Source organism: Tachysurus vachellii, chromosome 6 (assembly GCF_030014155.1).
Source record: "Tachysurus vachellii isolate PV-2020 chromosome 6, HZAU_Pvac_v1, whole genome shotgun sequence".
Lineage (NCBI taxonomy): Eukaryota > Metazoa > Chordata > Actinopteri > Siluriformes > Bagridae > Tachysurus > Tachysurus vachellii.
This window is the reverse complement of record NC_083465.1, coordinates 26508907-26522379: the sequence shown is the minus strand read 5'-3', so window position 1 is coordinate 26522379 and position 13473 is coordinate 26508907. Positions and strand designations below refer to the sequence as shown.

The 13473-nt window shown below is 37.5% G+C and overlaps 1 protein-coding gene across 4 annotated transcripts; it reads right to left on the bottom strand.

The window, feature by feature from the left end:
• Window positions 1-10884: 10884 nt before the first annotated feature.
• Window positions 10885-12875, bottom strand: pou4f2 (POU class 4 homeobox 2). Of its 4 annotated transcripts, none has more exons than XM_060871462.1 (4): window positions 12781-12866; window positions 12610-12651; window positions 12169-12270; window positions 10885-12096 (listed from the first exon to the last, which is right to left on the bottom strand). In XM_060871462.1, the coding sequence occupies exons 1-4, from the start codon at window positions 12864-12866 to the stop codon at window positions 11187-11189; spliced, it is 1140 nt and encodes a 379-aa protein (XP_060727445.1). In that variant the 3' UTR covers window positions 10885-11186. The 4 variants fall into 4 exon arrangements, with proteins under 4 accessions (XP_060727445.1, XP_060727444.1, XP_060727443.1 ...); XM_060871461.1 differs by having other exon boundaries at window positions 12169-12273; window positions 12613-12651; XM_060871460.1 differs by having other exon boundaries at window positions 10885-12111; window positions 12169-12263; window positions 12609-12872.
• Window positions 12876-13473: the final 598 nt, after the last annotated feature.

Sequence of the window (13473 nt, the reverse complement as noted above, 5' to 3'; positions counted from 1 at the left end):
AGATTCCCATTAGAGGACTGAGGCACTGGTATCTTTTTTAACACTCTTCTTGAAATGCGCATGAATAAAACACCAGCGTGAATAAAATAGGTGAAGCAGAGCACTGGAGTGAATCACTGTGATATACAAAGGAACAAAAAAAATGTAAAAGTTCAGCATGTGTAATGATGCACAGGAAAACTGAGCAATAACAAAAGTCTGTGTATTTTAATATTTCATGTCATTTTTGCAATGATTGTCTGTTTATAGATATGTTTATTGTTTTTGCATCATTATCATTGACACAGGAGACTCCTTTCAGTACGGTTTAAAAAAAAAATCCTTGCAGAAAAATATCACTGTACCAACAATTACATGCATCTGCGATACCAGTCCCTGAGAACCAGTTTGTCTGAAAACTTTTAAAATTAGTGAATTCATCATCATTGTGGTTTAATATACAGTTTTAAAGCATTTGGAGTTCTGGGCCCATATTCATAAAGATTCTAAGAATGATCTCAGAGAGCTCCTAATTTAGCTTAAAAATGATTTAATTATTACTTAAGCGTGATTCAGGACCGATCTCAGAGCAACTCTGAGCAAATCTTAGAGAGGAGGCGGGGCTAAACCCTGTTACTAGGTGACACGTTCTTTTGAAGACTGTGATTGGTTGTCCAATAAAAAAAAGAATAAATAGGAGCACTTTTAAAACCTGGTCTATTATAAACCTTCACTTTGTCTCTATGTTAAGATATTTGAGACTACATCATGTAGGGATTACGTTCGTGACCGATCATATTAGAGATGTTCTAACATCTGTATGTTATAAATGTTAGTGTATCTCTAAATCTCTAGAAATATATGTACATGGCATTTCTGTGCTGTGTCTGAGATGTTATCATTAATACAATCGATCACAAAAATAATCTCTACACGATCGAATCTGTATCATTTTATTAACTCACTATCATTATTAAATACTGTACACAATATATTTCTTCTCCCTCTTCACCTTACAGCCATTTTCTCCTCTGATAAAGAAGCTCTTAAGCCTCTTAAAAGTCCTCAACACTACTCCTAACACTACACTAACACTTATGTGTTAAGATGCTTTATGAGTAACTTTTATATTTACTAGGAATATTAAGGGGAAACACCAACATTTCTAAGAATTTTCTTAGAATTGCATCACTAGGAGAAACTGTTTACACAGAGAATTTTCATGAATACGAGCCCTGGTGTGTTTTTTCCTTTAGTTTATACAGGAATCTGTAAGAAACCAGAAGGACATAGTGATCACATGATCATCTGTACTAAAATATGCCATAAAATTGTTTAATTAAACAATGTAAATTCACCCCATAGTTTAAGTTACATCAACTGTCACAGAAAAAAAACTTTAGTTTGTAAGGACCGTGGAATAATTGTCATATGGTTCGAGCAAACATAAAAAATGTCTCTGAAAGCACCATCTTAGACTAAAAGGCTGAAGTAGGTGCACTGTTCAGATTCCTCATTAAAAACCTTTTAACCAGTGTACAGATTCTTCCCTCAATAGCTATTAGACCATCATTAAACTAATACAATCGCACTTTCTGAGTGTCGGAGCTTGTTTGCTGTGTGATGCATGTCTCCTGCTTGATTGACAAGCAAACATTTCACCGCATTTTAATTTCCCTCCATTAATGTGATGCTACATCAATTAAGACTGACTGCTCACGATATTTCACCCAGCACCTTAATGATGGCTCATTTCGTGCATGCATTAATCTAAGGGCTGATGCTTAAAAACGCATTTGGTGTGTTTATGCACCGGGTAAAGCCTCTCTATCAAGCTCGTTGGAGTCACTGGAGCATCGTGGTGTAGCGCAGTAGCCCCGGGCCTCTGGCACAGGGCCGGCTGTCCTGTCATTCGCTACCAACTGGGGTTTTTTAGATGAGAGCCTGACCCTGCCTGCCTCATCCCTCACCGCTGTCTCATTGCCTTTATTTACATCTGTCTTTAGCATTCTAATTACCCGCGTTATTGCTTTCGCCCCAAGGAAGCTGCAGCCCTGGTTTTTTAAGCAATAATAAAGAAGCGTGGTTTCCAACCCACAGGCACCAAGCACGTGATTTTAGAAACATAGGAACCATACATTAAGCTGTGAGACTTCCCTCAAAAAGAGCCAAAGAAGCAGAAGACAATCAGATCTAGATGTCTGGACCCCTTTGTTTATTAGCACACTTCCAATATTTTAACACAATACCTGGATAAAACATATGTTTTTATGAGTCTACCATCTCAGAAATTATTACATTTGGGCTAGGATACTATCAAGCAACTTAAAAATATGTGTCTACGTACAAACATTTGGAATACATTTACACAGTTTGACCAACATTTCCTACATTCTTAGAAAAAATTGGTTCTTTGTCTTTGTTCTTGGTGTACGGTTCTGTAAACATCCTTCGTTCTGAAGATCCTTGGAGTGTTTCCATTGCATAAAAAGTTATTTGCAGTGTAAAACGGTTCTTTATACTATAAAAATCTCTTTTTGGCACTAAGAAAAAAGAGGTTCCTCTAAGAAATCTTTTTGGAAGGATGCTTTTTAATGAAAGCATTGGGAAAACAATTATTTTTAGGAGTAAAGAGCAAACATGCATATTAATGGTACAAAACATGGCTGCTGGATGGTACAAATCCAGCCATATTATATTGTACAGTTTGGCATTTCTGAGAGTCTTTAAGATCTTTAAAAAGTATAAGACATTATTTTATCCTTTCTCAGTGATTTTTTTCCTTTCCAATATTTTTTTTGTTCTACTGTATAACAATCTTAATTATTGTGACTACAGCAATCATCTGTCAACAATATCAACACATTATTAAAGTTTTAATGATGAATATCATATTCACTATATCATATCACTATAAGTTTCTTAATTTCTACTATTAGAAATTTAACAGTAGTTTGAAATGACTAAATCAAAATAAATACTCATAAAGAAGAGGTTTGCATTAAAAATATACGATTAAAATTTAGTGTTTATAAGACAGTGGATTAAAAGTGGATTTGATTGGAAAAGAGGTATTAAACTTGATTGTCCTTGTCAATGGAGTCGTACCTTTAACTCATTTACTTTTAATGTACCGTTAAAGTATATTGAAAAGGTTAAACTTCAAAAATTATTAAAGTTACACAAGGTGCAGGCTTGAGTGTACGACCCCGGGAACAAGGCAGAGTTTCCTGAAAGCTTGTCAAAACAAAGATTATTGTTAAATAGTAGCGCAAGCATCACATTCAGCCTTTTCTCTTTCTCTCTTTCTTTCTTTCTTCTTTCTCAATTGCGATGCTCTTGACTCAGCAAAACTTTTACGACATTCAGTCCAGATTACTGCCCTTTCTTTTAAACGCTAGAAATATTGTGACACCTATAAGAAACACAGACAATACCATCTTGAGGCCCAAACAATGACATTTAGTTGTAATTACTATCCATAGTTTACATGATAATTAAAACACACACACACACACACACACACAGACAAACACACACACACACACACACACACATATATATATATATATATATATATATATATATATATATATATATATATATATATATATATATATATATATAATATGTATTTTTAATATAAATAATTATTTATATGTATATAAATAAATGTATTCATTAGTTATAAAGACATTTACTATCAGAAACTGGTGTCTGATAGACTTCAGATATATGATACTGTATATAATCCAATTTCAGATCAGATACTAAAAAGACATCTTTGGCATGTACTATTTATTTAGATATTGGCTAACGCAATTCACTCCTCTTTATCAATTCCTAATGATAAAATAAAATGGAATAAGAGCAAACAAGCCATGTATCTTTTCACATGGGACAAGCTGTCTGTTCACCTAGCTGTTTATTCATTCACTCATACTTTTATTTCTCCACTGTTTTGAACCATGGGGCTTCTTTATTGATATTGCATCATATATGACACAATAGAAAAAAATGCTCCAGGGCTGTTCTTAAGGTAAGCTGGACAGCAAATTAGGACTGACAGGTTCAGGAAAGGTACAAACCACAGTAAGGATATTTATTCAACCTGGGAACAAAATAGAACCATACTAATAAGACTGTGTGTGTGTGTGTGTGTGTGTGTGTGTGTGTGTGTGTGTGTGTGTGTGTGTGTGTGTGTGTGTGTGAGTGAGAGAGAGAGAGAGAGATAGATAGATAGATAGATAGATAGATAGATAGATAGATAGATAGATAGATAGATAGATAGATAGATATTGAAGATGGTCCAATAGGTGAGAATACGTATGTTTTTAAACGTTTATTTTTAAGCCTCTCGATTTTTTTTTATACAAAACAGCATCAATACTATGGGCTCAGAGGCTTTAATGAGCTTCTCGACTTTAAAGAGTTGAAGGATATTAACAAGCTGCTTGACAAATGGCGCTCAGAAGCACATTAAAGAGGCGCCTAATGGAGCGCATAATGACGGCTAATTTTCGATCAGATATAAATTAGAGCCCCCCAACAGTTATTTGCCTTAAGGACTTTATGTAAATGATTCTGTTCTGTAGCATAAACCGAGAGCAAGAGAGAGAGAGAAAGAGAGAGAGAGAGAGAGAGAGAGAGAGAGAGAGAGAGAGAGAGAGAGAGAGAGAGAGAGAGAGAGAAGGGGGGGATGAATCGATTCATTTAGTATCCAAGACGTTCCGGACGCACCGGTAGCTTATGTACAATTTATGACGCGCATTGTTAAACTTTGTAGTTTGTTTTTTCTGTTTGTTTGTTGTTTGTCAGATTTTTTTTTTAAACAAAACTTATAAAAAGACCACTTTATTTAAAATGATTATTAATTGATGCAACTCATTTATAGGGTTGCTAAATTGTTATAACATTTGAGTTTAACGCAAAATCCTGTGCCATTTTATGAAAATTCAAGGGAAATATAAAGCCTTTTATATTGTATTTGTGTGTTTATCTGAATTGGTTTGGATAGATGTTGAATTTTCAGCAATCCAACGTTTTTTACACGACATATAGTAAGCAGCATCCAAGGTCATTTCCTTATTGCTCTCTAATTACTGTATAAAGCTTATTTGTGGTGCAAAGAGAAAGGGAAAGGCCCACCATCCTGAACTCTTAAATATTTAATCACTCAGGCCTCTGCTTCTGAACACATCTATTTGAACACAATGATGAATTTAATCAGAGCAAAAGTGGGAAAATATTCAATAAATGTGACGTGGAACAGATCCTGCTACATATATGCAAAACAAAAATAAATAAAATAGTTTATTTGTGTATTTCATTCTAAAACATGTCTTGTGTCGTGATGGATACATTGGTTAGATTCACATAAATTGAGTTTGGAATTTTTTAATATTTATTAACGTGCTTTTAAATAATCCGAATTGAATAAATCGAATCAGGAAGAAACTTCGTTTACTTATTAGAATTAATTCAGAAAATTGATGCAAATTTAATAACAGCATAAAATGTCAATGCTAGTTTGTCAATCATGTAAATGTAAACACGTGTTAATTTAAAAACGCTTTTGCTTACATGACGTGATTAATTATTAAATGAAAAGCTAAAGAAGGGGAAAAAATGACAAAGAAATGGTTTGTCCTAGAGCTACGTTATGTTAATAATAATAATAATGTATTTAAATTCGAAACCCTAATTATATAAATGCATATAAGGTTTTATTTAAATACAAAGATATATTACATGTCTATATGTGTATATATAGACCAAATGAGCATGTTCTTCTTTACAGCCCACAGAACACAAACTAATAACCACTCAATTTAATTAATATTGCATAAAGCCATGTTACAACAGCAGAGAAGACCCCCCCAATAAATAAATAAATAAATACATACATTATTAATAATAATAATAATAATAATAATAATAATAATAATAATAATAATAACAGTAATAATAATACATTAATACAAAAATACAAAAATAAAAATACAAAAATTAAATTAACAGAAATTAAAATAACAAAAATAAGCCTTATATTTCTATTTAACGCAGGGAATGAGGCCGATAATAATGTACATAGGTTAAGTAAATAAATAATTTGAATAAATTAATACAGAAATCTTAAAGAGTTGTTTATACAGATGTGTATTAATCATCGCTTTTATTTAGTCATGTTTGTGATAACTACTCACTCTCACTCTCACTCACTCACTCATCTTCTACCGCTTATCCGAGCTACCTCGGGTCACGGGGAGTCTTTGCCTATCTCAGGCGTCATCGGGCATCAAGGCAGGATACACCCTGGACGAAGTGCCAACCCATCGCAGGGCACACACACACACTCTCATTCACTCACGCAATCACACACTACGGACATTTTTCCAGAGATGCCAGTCAACCTACCATGCATGTCTTTGGACCGGGGGAGGAAACCGGAGTACCCGGAGGAAACCCCTGAGGCACGGGGAGAGCATGCAAACTCCACACACAAGGCGGAGGCGGGAATCGAACCCACAACCCTGGAGGTGTGAGGCGAACGTGCTAACCACTAAGCCACCGTGCCCCCCTTGTGATAACTAAGTCGCAATAAATTTGGTTAAGAAGCGACAAGTCAAGAAGATGAAGAAGAAACAGAAGAAGAAGCACAGTACCGGCAGCACGAGCTCGCCACGTGCGTTTGGCCTTTAAATGTACAGTTAAAATATTCTAGTTGCGGGTCCCCAGTGCGGAGCAGCAGCAGTGCGGAGCAGCACCAGTGCACTAGTGCGGAGCAGCACCAGGGCGAAGGAGCACCATTGCAAAGCAGCACCAGTGCGGAGCAGCACCAGTGCGGAGCAGCACCAGGATGTAGCAGCACCAGGATGTAGCAGCACCAGTGCGGAGCAGCACCAGGATGGAGCAGCACCAGGATGGAGCAGCACCAGGGCGGAGCAGCACCAGGGCGGAGCCGCACCAGGGCGGAGCAGCACCAGGGCGGAGCACCAGCAGTCCCTGGGTTCATCAAATATTCATCATCAAGCTTCATGTGAAAGAAGAGTGGAGGCGGGAGAGAAAAATAAAAACACAAGATATAATTATAACAAAGGGGCGGGGGGCGGGGCATTAGCTATGTTGTCTGTTTTAATAATAATAATAATAATAATAATAATAATAATAATAATAATAATAATAATTATTATTATTATTATTATTATTATTATTATTATTTTTATCTTACTATTGTTACTGTGGTTTTTAAGTGTTGGTGAAGCGCGTGCACGTTTACAGTTTTTTTGCCATTTGGGTAAAAATAAAACGTAAAGAGGTCACGTGACATGCACGGTCACATGCAGCATACCGTGTGTGTGTGTGTGTTTGTGTGTGTGTGTGTGTGTGTGTGTGACAGAGAAAGAGAGAGAGAGAGAGAGAGAGAGAGAGAGAGAGTGAGTGCGCGTGTGTGTTTGACAGAGAGAGAGAGAGAGAGAGAGAGAGAGAGAGAGAGAGAGAGAGAGAGAGAGAGAGTAATTAACCCTCTCACTTGATTACATGCTCACTCACTGCTAGTGTAATTATCCGCTCTTCATAATCCGATGTGTAATTTAATAATTCGTTCTTATTAGCGAATGAAGCGATCGTCTCGTCGTCTCGTTTAGAAGAACTGATTTCTTCGTTAAAAGTTGATTAGAATTGATGAAAGGGGTTTCACAGCTCTGTGTCTCACACGCACGATGACATCTCCATCCTGCATCTGATTCAATAACTCTTCCTCTTAATTCCATTACATGACCTCATTAACTAGCCAAAACACACCCCATCACAATCACACCGGTTGTATTTGTGCTGGAAAAAGTATCCAAAGCAAAGTTGCGTGTCAGCTTCTTCAAACAGCTGGTGAGCAGTTGATGAACAATCAGGAATTCGTAGTGAGAGGTTATGAGTTTAGAGGATATGCATTAAATATACCCAAAATACATACATTTCTACCCAAGAATACATTTAGCCATGTTTAGTTATTTTGGTGGAACTCTTACTAGGGATGTTTTTACCAGCAGGTGTGTGTGTGTGTGTGTGTGTGTGTGTGTGTGTGTGTGTGTGTGTGTGTGTGTGTGTGTGATTAGATAAAAGTGTACTGGATAAGTTGTCTTTTTTTTTTGTTAAAGTTACAAAACAGTTTTTTGTTGGGTTTTTTATGTTTGGTTAGGGCTTTATTTTAAAACGGATTTTTTAACCTGAATTATATGGTGTGGTTACTGTCAGGAAATCTGAGCACCATTATTAGGATGTAGTTAAGTGGCATACAATCCAACAATGGGTTGGGAATTAGTCTAGAACAGCTATTTAGGCACAATACAAGTTTTTGGAGTTAAATCCTCACTTATATGAGCAAAGAAGAAAGTGTAAAAACGTCTAGTTTTTCTATCAACTTTTGAACTTTGTAACATGCTGAAATACTTCTTCTTATTTTTTTTCTATTATTATTATTATTTTCTGATTTTAGATCCCAAATCCACTGCGCATTACTAATAATATTAAAAATAATATTTGATATTTTAGTGTTATTATTGCCCATTGGTTTGGTGCATGCAAAGTAATACGGTTTTATTAATTAATTTATTTATTTACTTTTTTATTATTTCTATAATATTTTGCATTTCCAATATGAAAAAAAAGTGGTGTCTATTTATATTTATTTTTAATATGAACAAAGGTGTTTTGGACTAATCACAGTGCTAACATGTACTACCAACTGTTCTAGTGTGTTCTATCATGATCTAAGTACACCAGTTTGGGGTGACAAAACAAAACATTTTTTTTTTCTCTTCTGTGTATAAGGTATTCTGGTTCCTGTGCACGAGCCTGAAAGCAATCCCACAGCAGTGATGACACTCCAGTCACATTTCTATCTTTCATTCTTTTTTTTTTTTGTTAGGCTTCAAAGGTCGCCCGTGTGTCGGTGGTAGAAGACTGAGAAATGCACAGACTGTGGATTAAAATGGAGACCCGGTGGTTTTTTTCTTTTTTTTTTTTTTTTGTTCTTTTCTTTTTTTCTGGCAGGCTGACATCTGGCAGCGCTCGTGCTCTAGGGACCTCCTCTCAGATCTCTATAGACTCCATCATTAGACTCTAATAGAATATCAGCATTCACTCTCTGCTAAAGCAGCAAGTTGGCCTTAAGCAAAGTCGTTCTGAGGAAAAAGAAATATACGTAGCAAATGCATGTTATAGCTTTTAAATTACCGTGTACAATACCCACGTGAGAAACCTTTTATCCTTCCACACAAACTACTTCCTGTATATAGACGTGGACACAAAAGGCAAGAGGAGGTTTAAGTAATGCACTAAAAATATTTGCAACAGTCAGCTAAAAAAATGTTTGTTTTTTTTTTCTTTTTTTTTACCCCCAAGTATTATTTATTGCATGATAAAGAAAACCACTGAGAGCTAAAATAAAATGTTTGTCCTTTAATGAAACACAGGTCAATTCAGTCGTTAAACGATAACTTAAAATATACATGGATGTAGTACTAAAATCAATTTTGAAAAATAAATAAATAAATAAATAAACTGGACAAGAGGTAAACCTAAAGCAACAGACATTACAGAGAAAAGATTAAACCGCAGCTAAAACAGCAATACAGCAAATACTGATAATATCTTGTGTTCGACCCAATGATGTATTTACATTATACACGTATACTTTCCATGAAACGGATCTTTTTTTTTCTGCTTTTTTTTCATAAAGAAAACATTTACCAAACACGGTGAATGTAACAAGCCATGAATTTATCATGATACGTGTCCATTTTGTACAAATAAATTACCAAAGAACATACAACATAAAGTTAATTCAAATAGGGTGAAGGGAATCATATCTCTCTCATTTGTGCCGTTGTCAGTGAAAAACAGGGGGAAATAATGATAATAATAATAATAATAATAATCATAATAATAATAATAATAATAATAATAATAATAATAATAATGATGATGATGATGATGATGATGATGATAATGATGATGATAATGTTGATGGTGATAATAATAATAATAATAATAATAATAATAATAATAATAATAATAATAATAATGATGATGATGATGATGATGATGATGATGATAATAATAATAATAATAATAATAATAATAATAATAATAATAATAAGTATAGAGGCTTATTTTAAGCAAATCCCCCGCCCCGCCTCCCCAACTTGTAGAGAGACAACGCTATTTGTACTCAGAATATGATTTTCTCATGAAAAAAAGTCGAGGAGGGAATCCCAATAAATATGTAATGAAGTAAACATTACCTCACATGATAAATAGTTCATAAGAAAGTAGAGCGCAGGCGTATTGCAGCTGAGATTTGATTCAAACAAATCCACACGGTTGGAACACATTTTAACCTTTTTTTTTATCTTTATCTTTCAGTATCCATGGCCTTAGCTACATTTATTTAGTCTAAAAATTCAGGTTCGATTTTTTTTATTTTTATTTATTTTCTTATTTTTTTACGCACCAAATATTTAGCGAGAAATACAAAACTATTATTTTAGGACTGTGATGAAGATTGAAATCGAAGAGGTGAAAAAAGTTAAACACAGCAAAATCATTGCATTTTATCTACATTTCATAATAATAATAATAATAATAATAATAATAATAATAATAATAATAATAATAATAATAATAATAATAATATGGTGACTGTGTGCTTGATTTTTATAGCATCTTGTCAAGTTGCTCCAGAAAAAAAATGACAAACAATTTCAACCTCTTCAATTTCGCATTCATCTTTAGTCTAATATTATCACTCATATTATTAATATAAAAAGTCTTCTTTGTGGATATTTGTCCTCTTGACACAGCTTTCTCATTCATTACTATTTAATATATTTACCGTCCATCCTTAGCTCTTCTACGCGGAAAATTGCCCAAAAACCAATTTGATTGAGGCTTTAGAGAGTCACACTCATCTGAAATCCTGACCATGTTAAATATCAAAAGGGGAAAAACAAGGTCTTACTTGGTCCGGTCCTTTAAAATGCCTCCGCATCCTCTTTTGATGTAACAGTTATTTTGGTGTTTTCATTCAGAGTGACAGTCTGCTTCAGTGCACGAGTCATGGATGATTCGGGGAGGGCAAAATGTGAGGATAAGAAATGTTATACAAACAGTTCGTGAAGTCTTTTAAAAGAGTGAAACTTTATTATTTTTTACACGCACGCTGAGTATTTCATGCGTTTTTGTTTCTGCCTCTGGTTGCAGAACCAGACGCGCACTACGTTCTTTTTGAGGTCCAGCTTTTCAGCAATGGCGGCGATTTTTTCGGACGAGGGCCGCGGCTGGATGGCGAAGTAGGCCTCGAGAGAACGCTTCTCGGGCGCCGCGATGGACGTGCGCTTCCGCTTCTTCTCGGCGCCGTTGAAGAGCTCAGGCTTGCTGAGCTTCTCGCGGTGCGACTTCTCGGCCTCGTCGAGCCACGCCTGGAGAATGGGCTTGAGTGCAATCATGTTGTTGTGTGAGAGTGTGAGCGACTCGAAGCGACAGATCGTGCTTTGGCTAAGCGAGCCCACGCCTGGGATCTTGAGGTTGGCGAGCGCCGCGCCCACGTCCGCCTGCGTCACGCCGAGCTTGATGCGCCGCTGCTTGAAGCGCTCGGCGAACGCTTCGAGGTCCCGAGGATCGGCGTCCACGTCGCTCGGGCAGCCCAGGTGGTGCGCCGACGGGAGTGCGTGGGCGTGCGCATGGGCGTGGGCGTGCGCGTGGGCGTGAGCGTGCGCCGCCGCTGCTGCCGCCATGTTGATAGCTGCCTGGTGCATGGGGTGGTTCACGCCGGCCATGTGGGCCGCCTGTGTGGACACCACCGAGCCGTCCATGGCTGCACCTGCGAGCGCCAGGCCCGGGCTGAGGTGCTCGAGGAGTTCTCCTTCAAGCGCTTGGTGAGGCTGAGGATGGTGATGGTGGTGGTGATGATGGTGGTGGTGGTGGCCTCCGTTCCCGCCGCCGCCCAGTGCAGACGGGTGAGAGATTGGCACGGAAGAAGAAGACGACGAGGACGAGGACGTCGAGGAGGTGCACGGCAACGCGTTCATGGCGTGGTATGTCGCGTCCGGCTTAAAGGGACTGTGATGAGGTGGAGGGTGAGACTGGTGAGGATGCGGAGGGTGGTGAGGGTGGTGATGGTGCTGCTGGTGCTGGTGGTGACTTTTGGTCTGTGAGACGATGTCCACCGCCGCCAGAGCTTCGGCGCGGGCCAGTAGACTCTCATCCAAGCCGCCGAATATGTTGCTCTGCAATTGCAAAGAGAAAAAAAATGGAGGGCGTACATATAACTGTCAGCAAAGATGGAGGGGAGGGGGGCGGATTCGTACACTACTCTGAGATTTTAGCAACATTTCCAGCATGTTAAAAAAGAAAATCCTACAAGACACAAGTAACATCCCAGGTCATAAAAATTAATACAAAAAAGGCAAACAAGACTGAATGCATAAATAAGACGGGAGGAGGGGGAGAAATGGAGGTGTTGGACTGATTTGCTCCGGAGAAGACATGAAAAAACATGAATAATAAAAAAGGAAAAAACTCTGCTGCCAAAATGTGGTTTTAAGCTGTGATTATGAAATGAAGTTACATACCGGTGGGGTCGGGAGACCCGCTCGGCGCATTGCCTCCGAGCTCACGCTGCTGCTGATGCTGGTGCTGATGATACTCGTGCTGCTGCTGTGTCGAGAGGACGAGCAGGATTGCGAGTCCGAAGTCAAAGTAGAGGACGAGGTGGATGAGGCTGAAGAAGAAATCGGAGAAGAAGCATGCAAGGAAGAGTACTTGGGCTCGGGTGAAGAGGTGTGAGGCATAACAAACGCCTGCTTGCTACTGCTGTTCACAGACATCATCATCATCATCATCACAACTCGCCCGAGCAAAAAAAAAAAGAAAAAGGGGAAAAAAAAAAAAATCAAAGTTCCCACCCTTAAAAGAGAAGTTAAGACTCCTCCTTCTTCGATTTATAGAGTTCGGAAGTCTCAAGTCGCGTCGAAAAGGAGCAGAGTAAGAGGAGGAGGATAAGAATGATGAGGATGATGATGCGCAAAGTCTCTAGATGGCACATCTATGATGGCCTCACTGATCCGAGGAAAAAAACATCCACTTGTTCGCCTGAGGTCGAGAATTAAAAACACTGTACCCGATAGAAGCGACCCGGAAATAACGAAAATCTCAAATCGGAACGGACCTGACCTGCGTCTAAGAAATGCGTTACACACAATTAAGGGTACAATTCGTATACTGTTTTTTTTTTTGTTTTTTTTTTTTTGTTTTTCGAATGTGGAAACTGTCTCTGATAAATTTTTCCTTATTTCTCTCAAACGATTTTTTTTTTTTTTGAAAAAGATGCGAAGATTGAAAAAAAAAAGTTTACTGTTTGTCCTCTTGGTTGGTGTAAAATCTCCAAATCCCGATGTTCAGAAATAACGTGACTCTCTTATCCGGCTTCACGCGACG